The following is a 26,952-nucleotide window of genomic DNA, read 5'->3' as shown; positions in this document are numbered from 1 at the left end:
TCCCACCTCCCCTGCATCCCCACATGCACACACAGGCACACCCCTTCTTTTGTCATTGCTCTCCACCAGGGAAAATGTGATGGTGTGGCCTCTGCATCCATTATGAACAGTCCTCGAGTTATATATAAACATAAAGAGCTAGAATTACGCGGAAGGCACGCCCCCCGTGAGTCATGCACAGTGATTCCGACCCTCCCTGCAAAGTCAGCTGTAACATTACCAGGTAAGTTACCCTGGGGGTGGCACTCAGCTGTGTACGTGGAGTTTGTTACCTTCATTTTGAAAGATAAAGGGAAGTTTAAAAAAATTACCTAAAGTGATCTATGACATTTCCCTGCGACTTAAAAAAAAATTATCTAAAGCAATCTGTGACATTTCTTCTGATCTGACAGAGCTATCTGTTTTAGTTCCACCTTAATTCTTGGTTGTAGTTTTAACACCAGCATTGGAGAAATGCTTGCCAGTTTCCTGATAACAGAGAGAGTTTTACTTAAAATGTGGGCTTAGCAGAAGTCACAAATCGAGACCTATTCTGCTAGCATCTTTGTCACTGCAATGTAACATACTTTATCCCACTACATCTTGGGAGGGCGGGCCGGGGAGGGGAGAGCCAAGATTATTCCCATTTGGTTAAGTGACCTGCCCACACTAGTGATGGCTCAGCTAGGGATCGCGACGCGCAGTTCTGCTGTTCCAATGACACCATGCCGCCCCGCCTTTTTGGGTCTACGGGGAAGAGTGCCAGGATCCAGTTCCCACCATGCGCTCACTCATGACTGCAACCCCACATGACTGTGGCTGCCACTCAATCAAGGTGAAACTTCTTACAACTAACTCAGCAGCACTCGTGTATCACGGCAATGACAGAAATCACCAGGTATCGCGAAAACCGGTCCTACACTCAGCACATACCCTTGTCTCCGCCGTGCCACTCTCAGGAGCTGAGATCCTTACAGACACTTCTCTCTCTCACACGAATTCACACCACCATTCCTCCAGGTCAGCACAGGCAGTGAGACATGGCCTGTGCGCTACAACTCTCAGCCTGAATGCGGGCTGGACGCTGGGGGCCCAGGCAGCTCCGTGTACAGGTGAGCGGGCCGGGATTTGGGACGGGCCTGGGAGTTAGGGGACAGTTCAAGGTAGGGGCAGGAGATCGGAAAAAGGCTCCAGCACCCTTTTCCTTTAGGGGGGGATATGGGATCAATCCCCCAGAGCAGCAGTTCTCAAAGTGTGGCCCAAGGACCCTGGGGCCCTCTGAGACACCTTAAAGGGTCCAAGAGGTCATTGTGTTTTGCATAACAAGACAAGGATGCTCTCGGCCTTGTACGCTCTCATCCTCTCCTGAGAGCACAGTGGGGTTTTTCAAAGGCTGCATAAACCTTGGGGATCTCATCTCTCTGGCATCTTTGTGCTTGCATAGTCTGCGTTTTAAAAATCTCTGCTTTAATTCCTAATGTAGTAAATATTGATACATAAGGGTCCTCAATAATTCTTAAGAGCATAAAAGGTTCCTGAGACCAAAAAGTTGTAGAACTTGATGATAACCTGCCCTCAGACAGGCAACACCATCTTTCCCTGGAGCTGGGCTCTTCCCCCATCCAGGATTCCTGTGATCTCCCCCGACCTTTCTCTACTTTGGGAAGAAACATCCTTCTCGTGGCTTCTCTGAGTTAGCCTTTGGCATGGGTTGCCTTCACTGTGCCTTAGAACGATGTGCCCTCCCATTACCCCAGATAGCCACCTCTCTCAGGGCTACGGTGTGCCAGGGAGAACTAATTCGTGCAGGTACCTACCCAACCAAGGAACCATGAGTGTTCGCAAGCTCCTGCCAGTGGATAACCAAATCGTGATACATTTGGGCTAAAGAGGGCTACTAGGTGGGTGTTAGTCAATAGCATGCCACAGTAATTAAGACCTTTTGCGATGACATAATGTTAACTTTCCTTATTTTCAGTAATTCTATCGTCTCAAAGACTTTTGAAAATAATAATTACTATTCTTAGAGAGGAACGATCTCCGGCCTTTAAGAGTAGAGAATCCAGTACCCAATAATCCTGTGGATCAACTGAATTTTTAATTAGGTCACACCATAGAATAAGCTATTGAAGAAGATCCTGAGGCCCGATCCTACATCTGTGTCCCTGCGATGGATCCTGGCCTGCATTGTGTCTTCCATCCAGGAGCTTAAGAGTTTAGCACCATGGATTCTGGTGTTGGGCACCGAGTTTGCTGCGTCTGTCAATCTGACATATTAAACATGACTTGTCTCTTACAACTTTTCTACGTTTAAAGCTATACTCTTCTTTTAAGGTCTTAGGGAAAAGGACAGAGGTATCTGCAGTTTGACTGTGAACCAGGTTCCAGGGAAGCCTTGTTTCCCTTTCGAGCGAGGCAGGAGGTGGCCCCGACAACTTCTGGCTGTCCTTCACCAACTGGTCTCAGCCACCAGCCACCACCAGGGCCGTCACTCAGCACACAGCCAGGCCCACGTGGGGCAAGATTCTCACGTTCCATTTAGACCGTTCCGTAAATCCCACCTAGAAAGTCACTGTTTTCCAGTTTCTACGTATTTGGAAGGACTGTGCAGAAAGGCATGTGGAGACACCAGCCACATGGATTGCTCAGAGCTGTTCTGCTGAGGCTCCGGTGTATAGAGGCTTAGATCTAGAAGACAGATGGTCACTGTGGGCCTCTGAGATGGGGTGACACAGACAGGGGGCGGGGGTGAGCACATACACTCCCTTTAGTATTTAATAAACGACATCAGGGTCGGTCAGGGACAGAGGGATCGTTTGTGATGGTGGATAAACTCCTTACCTGTGCCCATAGAGCTGACCAGCTTCTTTTTCAGGGATGATACACCACATACTTAATAACTGGTTTATCCCGGGCACTACCCAGTCAGAGCAGAGGTGGGCCTTCAGACCAGAATAGGCTCCCAGAGGTCCCTGCTACACCAGGCATTCGCCCTTTAGTTACTGAATCACAGAGGGGTTTGGTGCAGGGCTGGGATGTTAGCAGGGGGTGAGGAGACTCAAAGTGCTGGGGGCCACAGCTGTCAACTAGCAGGTACAGCTGTGCTTCAACATTTTCACAGGGGTCACCCCCATGCCCACGTCACCACCCATGGTGCTGTGTGAAGAGGTCAACCCTGTTCTCTGTGCCCATGGACTCTGCTGTGAGAATCCAGAAACCCACCACGAGCTCCTAGACTTAAGACAGTCTGCACACATGGGAACGGAATTGGGGGCCAGGCCTGTTTCCCAAGTGGAACAGAGGTCACAGCACAGAAGGCGTCACTGGAGCAGCCCTCCAGGCTGGGAGGGAGCCTCTCAGTCACGCACAGGACGGGCCTGGGGGGCTTCTGCCAGCGCCACTCTTCCCACTGGCTACCCGGCCCCCACCCTGCCTGGTTGAGGGTGAGAACAGCCAGGAGCCGGGCTTCCCCACATCCTGGGCCTCTCCACGCCCTGCACACACGCGCACACGCACGCAGCCTCCAGTCTGCACAGGCCAGGGCTTGGAACCCTTCTCTTCTCTAGACATTTCAGGAGCTTCAAGGTTTTGCACTAAACTTTTGAATACCTCTGGGTATCTTGGGCTCAGCATCAGGTGTACTGACTCCTCAGCTACTGCTTGGAAACAGCTGAGAATTTCAGAGGGGACCCCCCCCCCCGCACCGCCCCGCCTCGAAGCAACTTCTTGTGCAAAAGAATCTACTTTTTGTAAGATGTGAGAAAACAACCTGAAGAGTTACTTCTGTTTACATCTTTATGCATTTCCTAGATATCTCAAAAAGGGGAGAATTCTCTTTCTCGATGGATCACTACAGAACAGAGAAGAGGTCAAAGAAAAACAAGAATTTCTTAAAGTTCTGGTGGTAAACAGGCATATGATATTATTATTGTTGTAGTCTTAATAATAAGCAATTATACGTTCAAAGTGCTTTACAATCACTTAGCTATTCCTCACAACAGCCCTGTGAGGTAGGTCGACATTATTACCCCCATTTTACAGATGGGGAAACTGAGGCACAGAGAGGTTAAGTGTCTTGCCCAAGGTCACACAGCAAGTGAACGCTGGAACTGGGACTAGAACCCAGGTTCCCTGACTCCCAGTGTCCTTGAAACTGGACCACACTGCTTCCAAAGAGGCATCCCCAGACTGGCTTTGAATTAAAGACGGACAATGTCGGATGAGGTTTGGGTGTGGTGGTATTTCCCGCGGACGCGTTAAGATGGAACCTGAGGTGTCGCCTGGGTTGGTTTGGGCATGCAGGTGTATGTGTTAGTTTAAATGGGGGTGTCTGAGCTTCCTGTCCTGTCCACATCTCCCTGCATCCTGCACTGGTCACTGCAGAGAGTGGAGCTGGATGGTCAGGAGGTCATGATGGACTGGCATACATAAAAGGAACTTTGTCAGCCCAGTGCCAAGGGGCCTGCCAGTCTTTGGTAGTTCAGGTAAACTAGGGATGCAGGACTTTGGAACGGAGTCAGCTGCCCACCTTACGCAGGTCTGCTTAATCTTTTTATTAATTTTTTTTTTTTTTTTTTACTGGCCAGCATCAGGAAGTTGTGTTCATTTCATTTCTCTGTGGGGCGGCTGCCCCCCTCCTTTGCTCTCTCTCACTCTTTCCCTTTCTCTGAGTCTCTGCTTGGAAGGGAAAACTGTTAAGCCTTGCTCGTTCCCTTTCATGAAAAGGAGTCACCACGAGCAGCGTCCGTGACAGGAGACCACGGCTCCGCAGTTGAGCCACGGCCCTGCTTCCACCTTCCGGAGGAGTGCTTTGCTTGGAAGGGGTCTCTCTGGGGCCTTGGGTTTGCTTTTTCCTGCATTTCTCCCGAAATGCTGTTTCAGTAGAAATAAGCCCACTTGAGACTTTTCCCTTTCAAGGCCTTAGCCACAAACGCCTTCCGACTAACGAGCGTGGTGCTGTAGCTCAGGCAGAAAATTCTAAAGCATCCGTTCAAGCATCTGAAACAAACGAATCAGCCAGTGAAATCTCATCTGTTAGCATCTGTTCTTCCCTTAGAGGAAAAAAGAAAAAAAAAAAGCCTTTTTACGGCTTTAGATGGAATCATGCTTTTAAAAAAAAGACAAAAATTTCTTGCTCATTTTTAGACTGAGGTGACTAGGTAACAGGTGTGGGGTATTCTACAGGTTCAATGTTTGTGGAGTATCCCATTCTCCTCTATCTTTATGCCCGAGCCTCTCCGAGGGGGCCACATCAGGGACTGAGAGTCATTTGATTCCGGTCCACCACCCACATTTCTACTGGGCCACCTACACCACCACCTGCCAGCGGGGGCTCAGGCTTTCACGTTATAAAACCTAACCACCTAATTCTTTGCAAGCCGGAAATGACGGTCTCCTCCTTAAACCCAACTTCCAAACAGGTAAGAAAAAAAGAAAAGAAAAGAAAAATCTATCCCTCTCAAGTCCTCCTGTCCTGAAGATGGGCAGGCTCCCATCTGGGATGAGTGGGGAACAGTCTCCCCTCAGTCCACCGGAGTGTCTTTTGCAAAAAGGAAATCCTCGAACGTTGAAAGAAAAAGAAATGAACAAAACTTTCCCCACTCTGGGGTCTTTTTTCTTTTTCTAATCCGTGAAATACTGGACTAACGAGTGTCTGTATACTGCAGTCCTCATCGGGAAGACCTGAGGAGGCATTACTATTTGCTGGGAAGGGGACAGAGTTTTCGTGGCTGCAGAGCTGCGTTCCTTTATTTACTTGCTCCTTGTGGAAATTTGCAGGTCACTGGGATGCAGCAACAATGGATGAAGAGCAAAGGCTGAGTCAAACTAAAGTGAATATGGCACGTAGGGGATGAGTGAGAGGAAAAAAAAAAAAAAAGCCTGATGCAGCTTCTCTCTGATTCCCTCTGGAGAGGGGCTGGAGAGAAGGCTGGCTTTAATGATGAAGATGGATGGGCGGATGGAAACTGCACACTCATTCAGACCACAGAGGCCAGAGGACACCAGGTGCCAAGCTCCTACCCACAAGTGGATCCAAGAGGTCCTCAAGCCACCCCCCTTCATGTAGAAGGGGCCCTGCAGTTGGTCTGAACAGAGGAAGACCAGATGGAGCCCACAGAGTTGATAACCAGAGTGCATCTGTGCGCCCTCCGACACCATTCCAATGCGGGAGGGGGGGAGGGGGGGGGACAGAGCACGTGGACCAGCTCTGATCCTGCTCAGACAGACTGCACCCTACGCCGCACAAGCACGCACTGGCCTACGTCTTGACTCCTGTGCTCACCTGACACCCACACTCCATTTTTCATTAGTAATTGGGCTTTCAGCCTCCTGGCGCCCCTGGCACAGGGAGGAGCAATTCATCCCACTTCTCGACAGGCCGCGCCCACCTTGGGGAGCTTTCTTGAGGATCTGTGTAGTCATCCTAGTGCCATGGCTGATCCGTTTCTCCTCCCACTGCCATCTGACTCCGCTTCCCTAACTGCCACATCGTCACGTAATATTTCCTCAATGCAGAAAGGAAGTGCCTCGTCGTGCTAATTAAATGAAGAGTGACAAATCACATTTGAAGCCCTTTCTAGAGCACAGGAGACCAAACATGTAACGAGAGCTATCCTTCAAGGAAACAAAAATTTTCTGTTTTTAATGTTTGCTGCAGAATCGAATGCATTTTCAGAACGTATCTGTCAAGATTATGAACACAACTTAATTTCCTAGGCCGGGTACTCAACATAAATTATAGTCACAGCCTCAACTCCCAATGGAACCGTGTGGAAATGTGTTGATATTGGCATCTAACCGGAGATATTTTAATTTCACCAAGGAAAGGAAACTTTCTGTAAACAACGAAACGAAAAAATGTCCAGGGGCAAAACATTATTGTGACACGATGTAACAGAGTCTTTTTAACCCATGATGTATACATGTAGCTTCAGCATCATTTGAACCCACCCAGGAAATGTGATTATTAATTACGTAGCCATGTGTTGTTGTTCAGGTTTTTAAAACATCCAAACACTATATCCAGCCACCAGGGCAAGCCCTGAAGCCATCTAATTGGGAAGCCTTGGGGGCTCAGCAAAGGTATAAGCCTGTATCCAGATGGTCATCATACATGCCTTCCGCAGAAAACAGAAGGCTCTCAGCGCAGCGCTACCTTGCTTACTGCGAACTACGACACAGCCATCCACGAAAGAGTATGTTTCCCCCTCCAGAAAAGTCGTCAAGCCCCAAGAACTAGAATCTGAGAACAGCAAGCAGTTCCCTACAAGGAGGGGGATCACGACACTCTGGAATTTGGCCCCCTAGTCCTCCAGGCCCAGCGCTGCTTTAGGGAAAAGCCTGCAGAAACATGATCATCTCTCCCTGCCCTTGCACCCAGTTTGGTCACACCGCCCTCTAGAACGTATGGACCAGACCTGCTCAAAGTTTGCAAACACATCTTTTCAGTTTGCTTCTCTCTAAGGCTACTTGTGAGCTGTGATCAGGAGAAAGGCTGTCACTTTCGTAAACTGGATGGGTCAGAGGTGAAAACTTTACTCAAATTCTGCAGGCTGAGATGGCAATCAGCTATTGAAGCCTGTGATTCACTGAACTCCCTTTAGGAGATGTGATCAGAGGAAGAAAGATCAGAAATTGTCTTTGGTCAGATTCAGCATCCATCCTTCCCCACCCCGCCCCCCCCCCCCCCAGCGCTGTCTGGGCAGAGCCCAGGTTGCATCATGAATCAACAGGTCACTGTCACACAAGGTCATCTCCTAGCCCGCCATATGCACACACCCCACCCTCCTTCCTTCACGCATTCATTGTCATTCATGTTCATTCTCTCTCAGGGAGATCACAGACAAGCCTTCACTTTGGTAATTACCATCACTGAGAACACAAGACAATGCAGGGCATTTTCCCCCAGAAAAAAAGCAAAAGACTATTCCATGTTGAACCTTACCCATACCAACAAGGCCCAGTTTAAGACAAATGGTGATAACAGGGACATAAAAGGAAAACGTTATCTTATGCATAATGGACTCAACATGCTCCGGACAGCAGAGATGACAGGGCTTTTGACCAATTTGGACAGTTGTTTCTGACAGCTTGCCAACCTCTGTAGTTCCACTTTTGTAGTCCTTAGCATCTTTTCCTCATTCCTTCTCCACTCTGCTTTCTCAGTCACAGCACTCACAGACTTCCCTTCCTAGCCCCTCTCCGTGCAGGTCTCCACTGGGACTCCCTTTCCCCACACACCTGCTTCCCACCAGGGCTTTGGGCTTACCTAGGATTCTACACCCTTGAATGCATGGACCCTAGCTAGAACCAGAGGTTCCTGAAACCACATCCCCCCTCCAGGTGCCTGGGCGGGGCCCGGGCAGGTGAAGGGACCAGAGGCTGGCTGGGTCGAGAGAGAACAGCATTTGCACAGCAAGCCTCACGGCCATCAGGAGACGACACGCAGAGACAGACACACCGCACGCACACACACACGCACATACACACTCGCACACACACTCACACACGCACACATGCACTAGGAGGTGATGGATGTTACTGAGATGGACCGAAAACCAACAAGCAGTGGGGTAAGGAACAAACAGAAACAAAACAAAGCACTTGCGTTCAGATGGAAAGCTGTTTCGTGGGCGGCTAGGGCCCGAGCCCGAGGCTGGGGGAAGGTGGGTGCCTGCTCGGAGGACGCTGCCTTTGGAGAAGCCCTGGGGGAGACAAGGCATGAGGGCAGCTCTGGCTCCCCTCCCGCCAGGGATGTGCCTCGGCCACTGTCCTGGAGGCCCTGCCCCACGGGGCCGGGCCACAGTGGACGCGGATGCAGGGGCACGCCAGAGAAAGCAGGGAGGGGGAGGCACTTACCTGGTGGCCCAGAAATGGCTAGTCCACATTTGGGGGAGTGTGCAGTATCTCAGTTTAAACAAAATCCTGGTGGTACTGCTCAACCATGAATAGTCAGCTCTCTAGTATTTCAAATAAGCTCGTAAAATCGTTAGTGAAAAAGAGAAAAAGACAAAACAACAATTCACCTGTAGGGCAATTGTGCTGCTCTTCGCGGGGTATTTTCCCACCAGTCCTTGTTCTTTCCGTTTCTTGAATTTCCTAAAGTAGTCCTGTATCAGGAAAGTGGCATAGAACTTCCCCACGGTTACCTCATCATCTAAACGGAGAGACCAGACAGAGCTCTCCCGAATCAGCATATTTGCAGCAACAGCCTTAACACTCACTTCTGGCTGGGGCTGGGGGAAGGGCAAGACGGGGCATGAGGCACTGAGCTCTCGCTTAGGACACTGGGAGACTAAATCTAGCGAAAAGCAAGGTTGTGCAAAGCAGTTAAGGCTCAAAATTAGAGTCAGTTAAATAAACTGATGCTCAAAATTGCAGAAAATAATACACTTGTCATGAGTTTAATAGAGCAACATATTAGTAACACTATGAAGTGCCGCCTTGGTTACTGATTCAAAATAAAAATTACAAAACAAAAAAAGGCTTCATGGGTCATATTTTCACCCCTGCGCATAGGGATTTGCATGTGTAATTACCACGAACACCCAGGACAATTAACCATCCAAATCCCAATGCCTGGAGATAAAGATAGAGACCTCAGAAAGGTGACAGACAGGCTTGGAAGGAGAGGACATTTCTGAAAAGTGACTGCAGACCCAGATTTACATGTGCCCCCTTAATTCTCTGCCAATAGCCTCCACATGTCATTTCTTGGTTTGTAATTCAGAACTGCTTGTTTTCGATACTGCAAGTGACAGCTCCAACTAACCTCAAAGTTGAGCTGACTTATTTCTGCTTTGTTCAGAAACAACCCCATCGTGTGTGGCTGGGGAGCTGGAACTCTGCCGAGCGTGATTAAAGGTGATGCATGAGGCAGAATAGGGGCTCTGGCTGTCTCCTGGGAAACCACCCTGGCAGTGGCTGTGTGCCCAGGGGTCTCCACAAGGCCTGCTCACCCCCACATCTGTCCAGGGCCCCCAGGGGCTACTGACCACGGTTCGCAGAGGCTGGGAGGAGGAACGGCTGCTGCCCTCAGGCTTTAGCACAGCTACACTTGTGGCCAGGCTGCCCTCGCAACTTACGTGCCATCTTGGGTAAGGAGCTCGGCCTCTCTGGGCTTGCGTTCTCACCCGTAAACAGGCCTAAGCCTCTCGGAGGAGGAGCTGTGAGGATTACGGGAGAAGAGGCCCCGCAGAGCACTCTGGGTGGTCCTAAGTGCCAGGGGGCGGGGGATGGTGAGCCAGCAGAGTCACCGTTATTTTACAAACTGCCAACAGTGGCATCCACTGAAATGGATCATAGAGCATGATGGGGTGGGGGACCCTCCTGGGTGGGGTACATCCTGTGGCCGTGAGGGGGGTATCCCTGTCTGGACACTGCTGGGCCATTCTGGGCTTCCCACGGCCCCCAGCTTCCTTGTCAGAAGCTACTCAGTGTTACAGTGTGAGAAGACGCCTGGCGGTGGTCAGCCTTGAGAAGTGTGTTGCATTCCTTCTAAACCCGAGCCCGGCAAGTCTGGGAACGGTGTAGGGGCCACCAAAGTGAACCTAGGGCTTTGGGTAGATGTGAAACCAGGTCCCTCATCAGTCTCGGGCTGGTCCAAATGGTCTAACAACGCACTGTCCAGAGGCAGGAAGGCGAGAGGGGAGTGGACAGAGGTTCCATGACTTGCCCCAGGCCAGGTGAGTTGGGATGTGGGACCCCTGGGCCTGGGCTCTCCTTCTTTACCCCACCACCTCCCTGCTCCACCACAAGGGCCACCTGCTCCTTTGGGGCCACCTCTCCCAGAGTACAAGTCTACCTCCCCACCGGGCTACATGCAGGAGGTGGACCGACTGCGGCCTGAGAATCCCAGGGGCAGCCAGCCTCTGCCGGCCAGGGTTTCCAGTCTTCTCTGTGGGCTCCCACAAAAAACACTGGCTGTACTCACAGAAGGCCCATCTCATCCCATGCTGGGATGCTTCCAGCAAAAGCAGGCCTAACCTTTCTCTCCCTGCCACCTGGATGGTGCTAGCCTAGAGGGGCCAAGGGGGCTCCTGTGGGAGGGTCTTGGCTCTCCCTGGCCCAGAACCTGGGGGGCAGTGTACTCAGTGAAGAGGGCAGATCAGGTTTCTGCCCAAGGGGCAGCTCCAGGGCAGAGGTGCCCACTTAGGGCTCTACAGGGCAGGCCTCTCAAGGGTCACTTGGCCTTCTGCACTGAGATGCTGAGCTATTGAAACTGGGCCCAGGAAGAATCTTAAGAACAGGAAAATTCAAAGCCACAGCAGGTCAGAAAAGGAAGGAAGAGGAGCGCAGGGAGGCCGTCTGGGCTCAGGACTGCAGAGAGCGACGGGGTCGGCTCTGAGCGCTTCTCAGGGCAAAAGGGCCCAAGATCCAGGTCCGGGGCAAAGGCCCAAAGACAAAGAAGCGCCCCTGGGAGGAGGAGGGGCTTCTAAAGGAGGGGGGGATCCACGAAACGGCAGGAGACTCCACAGTGGAGGTGAGAACACGAGCAAGAGCCAGATGCGAGACCAGACAGCTCAGCGTGGAGGGAGCAGAGAGGCTGTCACCGCGGCCAAAGGTGCCGCGAGAGCCCGGAATTCTGGCCTGGGTTCCAGGCTCATTCCTGAGTATTGCCTCATCAAGCTCATGATGACCTCGGCGGGGAGTGGGGCTCACATCACCCCTGTGCTGGCAAAGCCTTCTAAGGTGGGCACCTACTCTGCTATGTCACCAGGGCTGTAAGGGGCCCCCGAGCGACCCACGTCGACCAGTCACAGGTGCACGGTTGGCCTGGCTCAGCTTTCTGCCCTCTGACCAGGTTACAGTGGGCGGGACACCGAGCCCCTCGGCCGTGGGTGCTACCCGTCCGCTGGCCCAGCGGGTCGTAAATATGCTCTCCTTTTCTAAGTGCTCCACGGTGTGGGAAAGGCTGGGACCCAGTGGTCTACTGGAAGGTAAAAGAGGAAAAACAAAGAGGCAAGGGGTGAATGCAGATGCTACAACCCTGCGCAGCAACTCAACCAGAGTCTGTCCACCGAAGCCTGAAGTTACCACCTATGGAAGTTCAGTGACGAGAGCACTTATTTGAGATTCAACCTGGATAAGCTCCAGCACATCCACAACCCATGCCATGGCACTTCTGGAGTTTTCCAGCCCTTATTGAGGCACTCTTTTTGTCCCAGGTTTCTCAGTGGTCTTACTGCCATGTTGGAAGAGATTAACCCTTGTCATCCTAACCCCCCAATCCATGCTAAGAAATAACAGAGAGAAAACCAGGGCCCGCTATTGGACCAAGAAAGCGGAAGGCTACGTAGCCTTCGTGAGAAGGCCAGTAGGGCTAAAAGCTGATCAGCTTTTCCAAGGAAGGGAGCCAAATTCTGGACTTTTCTTCTGGTGAAATGAAAAGAAAGGAAGTTTCACAGTAATGCGAATGACTCTCTCCAGGCGAGCCTTGCCAGGATGGGCGCTGATGTGAGAGAGACTGGGCTGTAATGAGGCTGGCGTTTCAAGAGGGACGGGAGGTGCGCGTGCCATTGAGGCAGGACCCCCTGGACAGGTGGGGCCCGCTACTCTGAGGCATGCATCTGCATCGTGAGAAACATGTAGGGGAATACAACTGGCAAGAGATAACTCCGATTCCATGCCACCACCCTAAAACAGAATTGCTTCAGAATATTCTGAAAGACTGATACTTGAAAGGAATGGAGGCTGCAGAAAAAGCTCAAGCACATTGTTACAACGATTGGAAAAAGCAATTCGTCTCAGCCATGCGAGCACCTGGGTGTGCAGCTAAAAAGAAAAGAACGAAAACCAAAGGGTCGTTTTAAGCGTGCAGCATCCGTTCTCCTGTGGAGAGCCAGGGTTCTCTCTCTAGGCGGGAGTCTTCATTTCGGTTTTGTTCTTTCAGTGTTTTGTTTTGCACAGTAGCCCTTTATCGTTTCTTTGTGGGCCATCTTTCCCAGCTTTGAGCTGGTGGCCCTGCCAGCTCCGGGCGGCTCCCTCCAGCCACAAAAAGCTCTGGATTCATGCCGGGGAGCGGAGCTGGCCAGCATGCTGCTCTCTCTGCCCCCGAGAGCCAGAGGTTGTCACCTTCTCAAAAGGAGAGGCCACCGTCCTGGCTCAGCTTCTGGACCTGAGCCAGCCCAGTCTGGCGGCCGCAGGAGCAGGGACACTATAAGATTTCAGTTGGTTACAAAATACACCAAACACTCCTACGTGCCCAGGGCTAGGGGGTAAAGTGCAGGCATGTTGGCACCGAGCAAACGGATCCTGCACCTTTAAAACTCGAAAATAAAAGTCAAAACACAATCATCTCCACTTGTAAGTCCATGTATACTTAGACAAAAATGGAAATACAGTATCTGTATTATATATATATATAGATATGTATTATATCTATATATATATAAAAATCTGAGAAAAGTTTAGTCAGTTATTTTATGATAGCAAAAGGAAATAAGCATGCCTGTTAGTTCCATCTCTAAATTCTAAACAAAGGGATGTTTTTGGTAATTATGGTAGCAGATCCAGTCTTAAGAACATTTCAAAAACACCATTTTCTGAAAGCTTTTTTTTTTGTGTGAGAAGTTTTCAACAGTATGTTGAAGGCTATAGGAAAACTAGTTTTAAACACTTCATTTTGGGCAAAAAAAAATACAGGCTTTTGGTTTTGAGGCAGCAAGCTTGTTCTCCTAATATTAATCCCTCCACCCACAAGAGAATCCCGGCTTCAACCATGTGGGTCTTGATATCCTTCTCACTGAAGCCTCTCCTTTGTCTGCAGTGGTCTTCACGTTACCCCAAATCATTACACCAATGGCTGAAGGGCCTTTAGCTGTTGGCCTCAATGCTCTGGCTGGTACCTTAAGCATTCTGCAAACACGCTGGGCTTCCTAGAGACTAGCATTGAAACCAATGTGCTGGTCAAGAACTACTTAGGAAAAAAATTGCACTGACCACCAGCTGGAGGGACAACTTGGTCAAGTAGTTTCATGCTGGTTTTCTTCCAGATTTTCTTGATCACAGCTCGGAGTTCTTCATTAGCTTGTTCTAGGTTCCCTGAATTCAAAAAGCAAGGAGCGGGGGAACAAGCCTTGTTTCTTTTGCCCAGCAATGCCTCTCTGTTCTCACCGGGGCTGCTGGTGGCCCGACTCACCTCTCAACCTTCCAGGATAAGGTGAAGCACGGAGGGAGGGGAGAAGGGTTGAGGGAAGCAGGTCCAGCCAGTGGGGCCAGCACAGATGTTCTCATTTCACATACCGCCCCATCCCCTGGGCGGGGGGGGGGGGGTGTCCCCTCCCTGCCCCGCCTTTGACAAGAAGAGGCCCAGATGGGAATCAAGGTGGGATACGGCCTCCCCTTCCTCTTCTCCCACCTGTCCTGCTTCCAGGGAGGGCTCACCTTCCGTCTTGATTTTAAGAGCCGTTCGGACCAAAGCAAACAGAGTTGCATTAAACATGACTGTCCCATCACTGTTGAGCGGCATGTTCATGGCAACTAGTCTCTGTAAACAGAAAGAAAAGTCCCTTAATAGAACGCAAACGAATGATGACAGCTGCAGCCCTTTTCCTCGTTTGTTCTCTGTTTATCCCTCATCTCCTTTCTAATCAACCCTCGATTCAACTCAACAGCCATTTGGGGGGGCATCTACTATCTGAGGAGATCCGAGCTGACGAAGATCAAAGCTCGAGTCATGAAGCGCAAACGCGGGCACTCAGAAGATGCATTGTGTTTGTTTTTTAGACTCCCTACTGTCCATGCATTCCTCTCCCTTTCTCATTAACTGGCTCTCCCTGTGTCTTGGGGTCAGGCTTCCATTCTGGGCACATCCTTAAGGCTGTTTGGGGTTAAAGTGATGTACCAGGTATGATGAGCCAGGCACAGAGCCTGGGACAAAGGTCCTGAACCAACAGGGTCGATTACTTTTCCTATCGCAGGGAGTGTCCTTCAAGGACCCTGCCCTGGTGAGACCACTGTGGAGTGTTTTGTACAAGTCCATGCGGTTCTATGAGTCCAGTGTTTGGTCTTTCAGAGCTGGATCCCCACATCCTGCTTCTCTTTTCTCTCTCTTCGCCCCTGTAACACCACCACTGAGAGTTGGAGAGGACCTGGGTGAGTGAAACTGTCTGTGGCCCCAGTTACTGCAGATGCCATGCCCACAGCAAAGGGCTGTGCAAGGGTTAAAGGAGCTCACAGACACTTAAGACTCCAGCCAGGTGCCTGGCACGTGGTAAGTGCTAAATAAGTGGTACTTAGAACTTCTAACAGTTTCAAATTTCTTACTTTTGGCTGACAAGGTGTCCCAAGAGAAAGATTTTAAAACACTTTTCCTCCTCCCTATTAATGGACTGGAGTCTTGTGTACACATGATTCATCCCGCCTAAATTCCTAGTCCTAGGAGAGCCTGCACAGTCAACTTGCTTTTCCTGGCAAGTTCCTGAATCAGCAAAATGGACTACTTTGTGCCTGAAGGACACGTAGATCCTTTACATAAAAGGGTCTGGAAATGCAAACACAAAATAACAGCCATGAGCCAGAACCCATCTTGTTCTTGGAAACAGAAAAGAGGCTGATACTGGGAAATTTATGGGAAACAAGTCAACATCTGTGGCTTATTCTCTGCCTACATCCAGAGTCCAGGATGAGGAGAAGCAAAGACTCGGCGAGGACCCCAAGGACTTGCCAACTGGACTTCCAGCCCAGGGGACAATGAGTTTTGGCTCGGATTTCTCTGAAAGCCTGAAATACACTGTAGACTCCACTCTTCACTGTGGGTTCTGTCTAGAGCTAGCCCAGCATCCCTTTGGGGGTAGGGTGAACCCCCGACCCCGAATCCCCTCATATCTGTGGGAAGAGGGGACCAGTTGTTGCACAGACTGGCTGGATTTCTATAGGGCAGAGTTTCAACAGGCAAATCTTGCATTTCTCCTTTAAAAAGGGGGATCCTTTTCTATTGCTACAGCTGACTCAAGGTGGTTCAGTGCGAGTTCTATGAAAGGAAAACAAATCTCAATGAGAGCTCGCAGAGAGCATGGTCTGATGTGAAAACTTCAGGAATGGGGTAAGATGGTGACAGGGATAGAGTAGGATAATTAAATAGATAGCTTAAAAATCCCACTACAGGGGGACTTCCCTGGTGGTCCAGTGGTTACGAATCTGCTTTCCAATGCAGGGGATGTGGGTTTGATCCCTGGTCGGGGAACCAAGATCCCACATGCAATGGGCCAACTAAGCCCGTGCGCTGCAACTACTGAGCCCATGCGTTCTGGAGCCTGTGCACCGCAACTGCTGAGCCCACGCGCCACAACTAGAGAAGCCCACACGCTGCAACGAAGAGCCCACACACCACAGCGAGAGATCCCACATGCCACAATGAAGACCCGACGCAACCAAATAAATTAATAAAAAAAAAATCCCACTAGGGGATTAAAGTCAGAAAGGGAATTCTAAGGGACTTTGGGAGACTGTTTAAACAGTGGGAGACAACTCAAGAAAAGAATCCAGTAACCAAGCAACAATCTACATATGTAGTTAAAGTACAAGACAATAGATATGAGATCTGAATCTTGTTATATGAAGTCAGGGAATTAATGGTCCTTGAAGAGTTACATTCCTGTGTGTAGCCAAGACAGGAATATAGATGAGAGGGGAAAGAAACTAGGTGAAAGGCGACATTATACCAAAACCTGAGATGAACTACCATGCTTTAGTATATGTTACCACCCTTTTGCTAATATACATATCATGTAAAGAGAGCCATGACAGTCCTGGTTAGACCACCAAGGGTTAAAAGAGGAACTAAGGATACAAGCCTTGACGTCTAGCCAAAAATGAGGAAGAAGGTGATCTTCTCCCCTACCCCGTTTTTCTCTGATTATAAAAATGTAGCCCTCTTCGTCCTCGGGGCTGCGCTCCCTTGCCTGCCCGCTTGTATCTCTCACAAGCATCCTATGCTAAGAAACTCACTCTTTGCCGGCCTCACGCTGAAATCTTTCTGCATCGAGACGAAAGAGCCTGAGTTTCAGTAAGTCCTGACACCAGGTGAGTGGTTTTAACTAAGAGACAGTGGGTTCAAGTCCCCTCCTAAGTCAGGAGTCGTGGGTTCAAGTCTCAATCTGAGGTGCGGACGGGTTCGAGTCCCGTCCGAGGAGGAGTGCGGTTTCAGCAGGAGATCTGTCTGAATCCATCCCCGAGACGCCACCGCCGGATGCACACGAGGGGCACGTCACTGTGTGCACCATCACACAAATTAGGAAACGTCCAGGCCACCAAGTCCTCTCCACTCTACTCCCTAAGTAGATCCCTAAGCCATCCCCTCCTCTCCACGCCCACTTCCCTCTGGCTCTCGGTACTTCACAGTGAGATAATGCAACAGCTCTCCTGGGTGTTCGCCTGGCCCTAGTTCACTTCTCCATTGCCAAGAGTCAACTTTCTAGAATGGACGTCTCCTCCTGTTTCTTCCATGGGACTCAGCATAGCACAGAAGGCTCCTCGCAGCTACCCTCAGCTTGGTCCTGAGGCCTTCTGCCACCTCCTCTTGCGTTCCAGCCACACCGACTCTCCATTCTCTTGCCTCCACGTCTGGGCTCCCTGGGCTCCCTTTCTGCGATGCCCTTCCCCCGTGACGAACTCCTACTTCTCTCCTGCTGGACCTGATGCAAATGTCTCCATCCCCTCCTTCTACCCAGTGACAAATTACACACTTCCCTTCCTATTCTTATTGCTGGCTGACAGGGTGACCTAAGAGTTACACAGCTGCGGACTCCTCAAGGACAGCAACCACATGTCATTCACCTCGGCATCTCCAGTGCCTGACAGCAGGCTCCACAGAACATCACTTAGTAAGGGTTTGTTGACTAAAGCAGGGAGTTCCTGCCAAGAGAGGCCGTCAGGGACGCCAACAGGACACCTACCTTGCAGGCTACCCTGTGTGGACACAATTTCCCGAACCCCAGGGGGGGCTGGATGCGGCGGAGCAGAGTGACCACGTCCAGGTGCTTGATTCTTCCCCTGGAGACAAAGTACGGCATGAGGCGCAGGGCAGCACCAGCAGGCCGGGGCTTTCGGTCCATCCCACCTTCCACAGGAAAGCACACCCAACACCCAGAAACAGCCCCCACAAGCCAGATGGAATTCTCTTCAACCTACTTTGCCTCGGGGTCATATTCGGACCATATTCTTTTGAATTCGTCTAAATGGTGAGGCCCCAGTATAGACCAGTCCCGGGTCAGATAATCGAAATTGTCCATGATGACAGCCACAAACAGGTTGATGATCTGTAAAAGCCAATCAAGAGGGAGTTTCAGCTGTAGTGGGATGAGCTGGGTTCAACCCTAGTGAGTGCTTCCTAATTATAAGGGTCACAAGACGTTTGGACCCATTTCTCCTAGAGAGGCTGAAAATCTTTCACTCTGGAGAACGTTTAAGAAAAAGGCAGACTTCTAGCTTTCCAAAATGGTTTGGGTATAGGCCCACGGGAGGGCAGGGGGGAATGTACTGTCTGACCTTTTGAAACACACTGCAGTGTTATAATTTGCCACCAAATAACTCACTCTCGTAAGTCACTACTATGTGCAGTGGCTTTGAGATTTTTTATTATAAAGGAACCAGCAGCCCTAAGAAGCTGGGATGGTGAAGCCTGTTAGCGAGCACCCAACCCCTGCTCACACCAAAGGTGCTAGTAACACAGGCCTCGCTCAGCAAAACCTCGACGGCCCAGTGGAGTCTAGACTGCTCGTCAGCATAAAAAACCCACAGCTATTTGACGGGGCAACGTCATTGGTCTGAATCCCAAATGCTACATGAATATGGGTCCACTGGTGGTAGGGTGGCTATTCTGATCACTTACCAGAAATGCGCAGAGCATGTAAAAACTGATGAAATAGACAATGGCAAAGTTGCTCCCGCAGGTGTGCTCCTCCCCGGGGTTGTAATCGGACTCGGGGTCACAGAGCTTTCCCGGGAGGCAGGCCAGCATGATTTCCTGCCAGGCCTCCCCCGTCGCACACCTTTATTTAGATTAAGCAAAGAAACAAAGAAGGCATTTGAGGCTTAGATCTTTAAGAAATTTTAAGAAAAAAAAATTTTTTTAATTAGACCAAAACCTAAGTACTTTGGGGGGAAAGCCAGTTTGATTTAGTGAAAATTCCTACTTATTTTCAAATGCAACTTACATCAGTAAGGGAGGCCCTGTTGCAACTCCCTTTGATTTATACCAGTCACTTGATAAAAGCACATCAATTCTTTTTGTATAAAGGGATGTTTTGTGGTCTTCTCTCCTTTAAACACTTACGTTACAATTTTTAAACGATTATTATTTTTAATGACCTAACATCTGACAACTTGATTAGATCCCCATTTGATTCTGTTGAAAGCAAAGAACTGGAAACTAACTTACAAAGAACTTGCTCTCCAGTCATTAGGACTTGCTTGTATGGTTTCTAGAAAGTTCTCTCACTTTAAGGCGCTTTGTTTACAAAGCTATTAAATGGAGTTTAAAACAATCCCATAAAGTTTGAAACTGCACATCTCAGGATGCTCCCCACTGACTGTGCAAAAGGCCTCTACATTCGTGCTAAATTTTCATTTTCCCGGCTGTTTGAGCACACGCGCCCATGTGTAAGCATACACCCCATACCTTCTCGGCGGCTCAGGAGACCTACTCACTCCCAAGTGGAAAACCTTAAGCCAATCACAATGGGAATGACCAAAAGCCTGCAAAATTCCTCTGTGACTAAAATGCTACCGTGTCTGTTTAATAGTACAAAACCAACAAATACAAAAGGCCACCACGACCAACTGCTTTAAGAACCCGGGTCCTCTGCTGCTCTGGAGCCCAGAACCAGAGAGACTTGCTCCGGGCTGGACTCAGTCACCTGAAGAGCAGCAGTACTGCTTGGGGAAAGGTCTGGAAATTGTTGTTCCTGTTGATCTGGTTGTTATCTCTCATGGCAACTTTCCCAAACATCTAGAGAGAGAAATTATTAGGGGAAAAAAAAGAAAAGATTTTGTCATACCGAAAAAAAAAAGAAAGAAAAAAAGCACACCCCTCCATATGTGAATTTAGAACTCAAGTTCGGTCGATACCCAGAGTCCCTGGAACTTTATTCATCCCACTAAGATATGCTGGGCTCGGTGCTAACCGCTGGGCACATTCTCAGCTCAAGGAGTTCCTAGCCTGGGGAAGGGATGCAAAAAGTAACCAGACCGGCAGCCTCTTCAGATGGGAGCTGGGCTGGTCCAGCCCGACGGGGAAGCACAGAATAGGCTCACAGGATCCCTGAGGCTGGGGCTGGGGTCAGGGAAGGCCTCCAGGGAGAGCGAGGTTAAGGCCCAGAACTGAAGGGGAAGGAGAAGCCAGCCAGGTGACAAGGAGGGTGAAGAATGCTCCAGGCAGAGGGAGCACGACCTGCAAAGGAGCAGAGGCGACGTGGCCCGGGTGCTCCAGGAAATGGAAAGAACGTGAGTGTGACGAACAGCCCAAGGACCAGGCTGCAGACAAGCCTGGATGGGGGGCCGGTGGGCCATGGGAAGGAGGGCTGGCTTTGCCTTAAGGGCCAGGAGAAGTTAGTAAATTCTTCACTCGTGGGGAATACAGAAGCAGACTGACATTTTCGAAGACCCTGATGGCCGGCAAAGACTCTTGAGTGAACGCCGGGGTGGTGTGCGAGATGCGGTTTCCAGTTCTCTGCGACCACTTAAGTTTTATATGAGGACGTTATGGCATAAAAGACCCTTTGGGGCCCATGGTGTCACAAGCTACTAAATTACAGGGGCTCAAGCACACTGCCTCTTTGTTCAAAACCCCTGGTAAAAGTCCTAGTCACTTGCAAATGCTTCTCTGCCTTCAGAATAAAAAAGCACGTACCACCATTTCTCTGCTGCGGGAATACTTCACCTCTTTTTTACGCACAGCCCTCCCTTACCTGAAAGGCTGCACCTGAACCAGCAGAGAGCGTGGCAGAGGGACCCCGGGGAGGTCCAGGGCCACAGGGTCCTCCACCTCCCTCTCCTCCAGGGGGCTCTGCCCCCTACCCGCCCACTTTGCGTTAGGGCTCAGCTGTTAGGGAAGCTCCTATGCCCCCTTCCCCACCTCAGGAGGAGCTGGGGAGCGTCCCACAGCCCCTCAGCCAGGACCAGGCCACAGAAGAGCCTGGTTTCACGCTTCTTTTTAGAGGGGCGCTTCTGAGGCAAGATAATGGCTCCAGTTCAGCCCCCGCATCTAGAAATAGTTTGTAATGCTTTCAGATGATAAACAGGCTTTTGTATCACTCATATCTTCTTAGCAACTTTGATGCAGAAAATAGGACAACTATGGCTTTTTTCAGTACAGCATTTGCTGTTGCTACAATCAACGATGGGTTTTCTCAATCAGTTGGCTCCCCTCAGACACAGGTTGGGGGTGGGGAGTGCCCTAAACCCAGCTTCCTCTGACATATTCCTTCTGAGCCCGGCTCTCGCTGGCACAGGCTCTCTCCTGCAGGGCCACGTCTTTTTCATCTTTATAGCTCTTCAGCAGCCAAGGCGTCCGGCTGAAAACGCATGACCTGTCTGTCCAGTCCACCTGGCCAAGGTACAGCCTGCCAGAGATCTGGGGCGACGTAGCAAAGGGGACCCGGGGGAGAGGTGCTGGAGCGTACCTGCATGCCGATAACCGCGTAGATGAAGAACAGCATGGCGATGAGAAGGGCGACATACGGGAGCGCCTGGAAGAGAAGCAGTGCTTGGCTCAGCGCGAGCATCCTGTCCCCCTGGATGGCTTGGGGGCAGACTGAAGGCCCGCATGGGGCACAGGCTCTATTCTTTTCCATGTTATATTGTAAGGACATCAATAGTGAGGAAGAGCTTTTTAAACCCCAGCCCGGCAGCCCGGCTTCAGCCCTGAGGACAGCAGCCCATGCACACCTCGGGTTACGAAGCTGCAGGCACGACGTGCTTTCCACAGTTGTTAACAGTGCGTCCTAATCCTAAACAGTGTCGCTCTCAGAAACGACTGTAATTGATGAAACAATTCCAACGTGCTAGACAATTCGATCGCTTCGGCTTTCTTTGTGGGCGTGTTTGGGGTGGGGGCAAGGGGCTCTTTCGGGAAGGAACATCTTTATGCAAAATCACCTTGCATCTGCTTAAGTACTTCCTTAGGGTGAAGCCTTAGGAGTGGAATTATTGGGTCAGAGGGGAAGAACCACTTTCTGGCTGTGGCTGTAGAAAGCAAGACACCTTTCTTAAAATGCACTCTTTCCGAAAGAACCGCGGAGATGGGGGCTGGGCCAGGGAAGAAAAGGAGCTAGCTGTGTGGTCACCAAGCCTGGGCTCTCCTTAGGAACATCAAATATAAGCACATGTGTTGGGTCAGACCACTGGTTTTTTTTTTTTAATTTATTCAATTTTTGGCTGCGTTGGGTCTTCGTTGCTGCGCGCGGGCTTTCTCTAGTTGCGGCGAGCAGGGGCTCCTCTTTGTTGCGGTGCACTGGCTTCTCATTGCGGTGGCTTCTCTTGTTGCGGAGCACGGGCTCCAAGTGTGCGGGCCTCAGTGGCTCTAGAACGCAGGCACAGCAGCTGTGGCACAAGGGCCTAGTTGCTCCATGGCATGCGGGGTCTTCCCGGACCAGGACTCGAACCCGCACCCCCTGCAATGGCAGGCGGATTCCAACCACTGCGCCACCAGGGAAGCCCACCACTGGTCTTTTAATCCAAGGCTCCTCAACTGCTGTCTCCCTCATCTCAGGTGACAGAAGATGTCTGTGTGCTTGGCACGCCTCCAAGGAGTGCCCATATTGTTAAACTTAAGGCCAAGCTCACATGCATAAAGCCTCCGCTTGCTCTCCTATCTGAGAAAGGTCATCAGAAAGCCAGTGGCTAAAAAACCTTCCGACTTGTGCCAGCTCTGGACCTGTGACTGCCAGCTTGGCCCAGTGCAGTAGCACCATCCTGACAACTGGACTGGTTAACAGAGTCCCACAGGGCTAGTTTCAGGCTGTCCTTGCCATAGCAGTATGCGTTTTCTCCCTAGATGAGCAAATGTTTAAGAATTCTGTTGGCATAGTTTCTCAATGTTTATGGACATGAATGGTCATGTATGGTCATGTCTCTGTGACATGAATTCATCTTATAGTGACCAAAACTTTTTTTAAAAAAGTTTAATGTAACAATGACATTTGCATGAATCATTCTATTTTTATAGCAGTTCATTCACAAATGTTGGTACTTTGTATTAATAACAACCGTCTAGGATTTAATCCCTTTCCAGGACCGAGGCTCACCTGCTCGAGGCCCCCCACCTGCCCTGCCTCTCTCAGAGCTGCATCCCGGCTCCTCCTGTAGTCTCATTTTCCCCAACAGGACTTGCGATTTTCCTTCTTTGAGTTTCTGGATCTACCTCCTTCCCCAGATGCCAACCGTTCTCCTCTTTACCTGTTAAAATTCTACCCACTGTGGAAAAATGTTTCCTGGGATATTAACACCAGTTTCCTCAGAGCCGATGGGGTTGTTCTTTGTGTAGCTTCGAATAACTTAATTTGTTAATGTGAGCATTTACTACTTTTGAATTAAAAAGTCAAAAGATAAAGAAACGAAGATCCATGACTCATTTTCTAAAGTTCGTGGCACATCTACAAAGTCCCCCATGCAGTGCACCTCTTAATAAGAATCTGTGCCCCCCTCCCCAGTGGAGTAAGTCCAGAAGACCAGAACATCTAGGGTGGGGTGCTGGAAGGTACAGGAGAAGCTGGGTTCTGTTTGGAACAGCCAAGAACCAGGCTGCACCAGGCTGGAAAGCCATAGATGACAAAGGGGACCTGGCTTATACTTAGGTGCCCTTCACTCTGTAATCCTCCCAGGCACTGGGTAACCCAGGACGGGGGATGGTGTGCTGGCCAAGGCCAAGTAGTCTCTGATTTGTATCTAGATTAGCCAACGGACAGGACTGCCGCAGCCTTATGAGGCTTCCAGGGGTCGGCTGGGACCCTCCCTCTCTCAGACATCACCATTCATCCCGGGCATCCTGGGCAGGACTGAGGTGCGGGGAGCCCCGTACATCTATCCATCTCCGAAATGCTGCAGATTTCTCAGCTGCAGGCGTTACTGCTTTCTCTTCTGCTTCCTTAAGCAAGTAATCCCATTCGATTTATCCAAGCAATGCTGGGCCCGTCTCCTCAGCATTCCAGGTCCTCTCTGGACCTAGGTGATCACAGCGGTCCTGCAGAAAGGAGTCCGGATCCTCCACAACAGGGGACAACCACTGACTTACATATGATCTTCAAAGACAAAGAAGCCCTTGGCATGGCTCTTACCTGGAAGGACTTAATAAAAGTCCACAGCAGTGTCCGGATGCCTTCCCCCCTGCTGAGAAGCTTCACCAATCGCATCACTCGGAAAAGACGGAAAAAGGTGATGGAGATTCTATTGCTCTCTTCAGAGTTCTGAAGGGTTATCATGGAGAGGTCAAACCCAATGGAAAGTAGAACATGCAACACTTTCATAAAAACAGCAACAGATGCAAACAGAGGTGGCAGAGGTAAGAATTAAAGATGTGTTTCTAGGGCCTTTTCACCTCAAAAAGCATGATATGAAAGGAAAAGTTACATGCTAACAACACAGGGCTTGGGAAACCCTGGGTCCACACAGCACATGCATGTCCACGTGGTCTAGTGTGTTAAGAGGAGGACACTGGTCTGGTCAAGAGTACTGGACACTGATAATGAATGCAAACCACTGCAGACACTGTTCTGAAAGGACAATCATGGAGAATACAGAACAACTAGTGGAAAACTCGACATGGCCCAATAAACTGAAGGAAAAGGCCCAGCCCCTGGAGACTAGTCACTGGTCTTACCCCAGGTGTAGCAGTTGGGACAGGGACATTTTCACTTTCAGTTGGCTTTAAGAAATCAAAGATTGAACATGTATTAATGAACTTGGAAGGAAGCAAGGGTTCAGGAGGGTGTCCCCCCATTTAAAAGAAAAAAAATCTGTGGTTCATGTCTGAGGATAACACATCTGCTCCCTCCCTGAGGAAATGCCACAGGAACTGCTTGCAACTGGACTTGAGGGTGGGCAGCCACTGATGCAGGCTCAGACACTACGACTTTCTAATTCACACCCCAGGACATGATGTTTCAAGACTGAAAGACATCTAGTAAAAGACAACGCTGCAAGACCTCAGTTGTCCCCAAGCACAGAAATGCAGGGTGGGATTCTGCTTCTCACGGGAAGACTGGTTCTCTTGTTTTAGTCAGGGTTGTGGGTCTGAGGACCTAACTGCTCTGAGGCAGGCCATTCCTAACCCTGAGGAACAGGGTGACTCCACCAAGCAGGGCAGAGTGGCAGCTGCCTGCGCTCCACAGACCTCCCCTGCCCCACTCTACTCCTGGGGCCGCGCAGCTGGGCGGCATGCGTCCGATGGGCCCTCACTGGTGGGGCTGCCGAGGAGCTGGGCAGACTGAGTCAGGGCAAGCAGGAGAGGGGCTGGTTTCCCTCCAGAAGCCTTCACTGCCCCACCAAGAAGGCTCAGCTCTGGGTGACTCTTGGGAAGAAGCAGCTTAGCACCAGCGTTCCCTGAGCTTCCGCAGTGCTGTCTCACCCGAGGTCTGGCTGGGCTCCTGTCACTTGGGCCCCAGGGTGCAGAATCCCAGCCCTCGTCGCCCTGTGGTCACCGGCCTCCCCACTCAGTCTGTGAGCCCCCAGGGGGCAGGGACCTTGCCTCACTCCACTCAGTGCCCAGCATGGTGTCTGGCACTCATTAGAGGTTCAATAACTGTTTATGAGAATGCAAAGAGGTTGTATCAGGAGCCATCTTTAAATTAAACAGTAAAGGCTGAACAAGAGTCAGGAAATGACGGCCTTTTTTTTTTTCCCCCTTCAGCGGGGTCACCTCTGCTGAAGCAGCTGGTCGACCCAGAAGCCAACAAAGGAAGGAGGCTCTTCTGACTGGGGGCCCAGAACTCCTGGGTGCTCTCCAGGGCCCTAGGGAGCCTCTCTGCACAGTGGGTCTGTACAGCTAAGGGTTGTGTGTGTGCGCATGGATGCACACCCTAATCTGATGGGCTCTCCTCCCGGGAGATACAGGGAAGGGAAAAACTCCGTTCTGGAGTCTCACTCTCGTCAATGGCTGCCTCCTGAGGTCAAACCTAAAACGCTATAAAATTCATAAAATAGAAGGAGTCTGGGCACATCACATCACAACTGAAATTCAACGAGATTACTCAGCCAAGACTAACGGGTTCTGATGGGGTTAAAAAGGAGTCCCTGCTTCGCCTGGGGTGCTCGGAACGTGACCTCTGCAATGGGTTGGTCAAAGCCTGGTCACTCTTTTTACATCCCTTCTATCATCTCATCTCAAAAGGGATCACATCTCCTTAAAAGGACAGATGATGGTTTTTAACTCATGACTTTAGCAAATGAAGGTATTTGTTTTCCCAAGTTTTCATGCTTGCCCACACCAACTGCCTAAGGGCTGTGTGCAGGAGGCTCCAGTCTGACCCATACAGCTGGAGTGTGAGGGGGTGTCTGTATGTGTATGTGTGTGTGTGTGTGTGTGTGTGTGTGTGTGTGCGCGCGCACTTGCCTACGCTCAAGGGGACGAGAGTGCTCATAAGACAGAACACTCTATAGTATATTTCTGCCATGTCCATAACTTGTGTGTTGGACTTACAAGAGAATAAGGAGGCTGGGTGGTCGGGGAAGACACTCTTTCTGGCCATGACCTGGCCCAAGCCTCTTCTGCTGGCCCCTCCCTAGCCCACGCCAAGTCTGACAGACCTTTTACACTCCCCTTGTGACATGAGAAAGTTAGTAGCCAAACTGACTTTTGAAGGGCACATCTCTTTTTCAACTGCTATCTTTGAAGTATGACAAATCTTGGCCTATGAACTTGAAACCATGGGTAGTCTTTCTCTCAAAAAGACAAAGAAGAGGAAAAGACAGCATTTGTGGAGGGACAAGGCAGCACAACACGCAAGAAAGGAAGGACAGAGCAAATGGCACACCAGG

The 26,952-nt window shown here is 50.3% G+C and overlaps 1 protein-coding gene across 1 annotated transcript in view; it reads right to left on the bottom strand.

The window, feature by feature from the left end:
• The window catches only part of CACNA1D (calcium voltage-gated channel subunit alpha1 D), a 126,198-nt gene that overhangs the window by 35,652 nt on the left and 63,594 nt on the right, over positions 1-26,952 (bottom strand). The window contains exons 24-32 of the mRNA XM_089919883.1: positions 24,255-24,383; positions 21,603-21,668; positions 19,839-19,930; positions 18,812-18,971; positions 18,112-18,239; positions 17,877-17,973; positions 14,365-14,467; positions 13,921-14,022; positions 9,006-9,136 (exon numbers count right to left, since the gene is read on the bottom strand). Of these exons, the coding sequence (XP_089776009.1) occupies positions 9,006-9,136; positions 13,921-14,022; positions 14,365-14,467; positions 17,877-17,973; positions 18,112-18,239; positions 18,812-18,971; positions 19,839-19,930; positions 21,603-21,668; positions 24,255-24,383 (1,008 nt within the window). The remainder of the gene's footprint in view (positions 1-9,005; positions 9,137-13,920; positions 14,023-14,364; positions 14,468-17,876; positions 17,974-18,111; positions 18,240-18,811; positions 18,972-19,838; positions 19,931-21,602; positions 21,669-24,254; positions 24,384-26,952) is intronic.

The sequence above is a fragment of the Delphinapterus leucas genome, chromosome 10 (assembly GCF_059928025.1).
Source record: "Delphinapterus leucas isolate spDelLeu-1000000601 "Yukka" chromosome 10, BTC_Dleu_Yukka2, whole genome shotgun sequence".
In the NCBI taxonomy this organism is placed as follows: Eukaryota; Metazoa; Chordata; class Mammalia; order Artiodactyla; family Monodontidae; genus Delphinapterus; species Delphinapterus leucas.
Note: the sequence above shows the minus strand (reverse complement) of the source record. Positions and strands in the feature narration are given on the sequence as shown.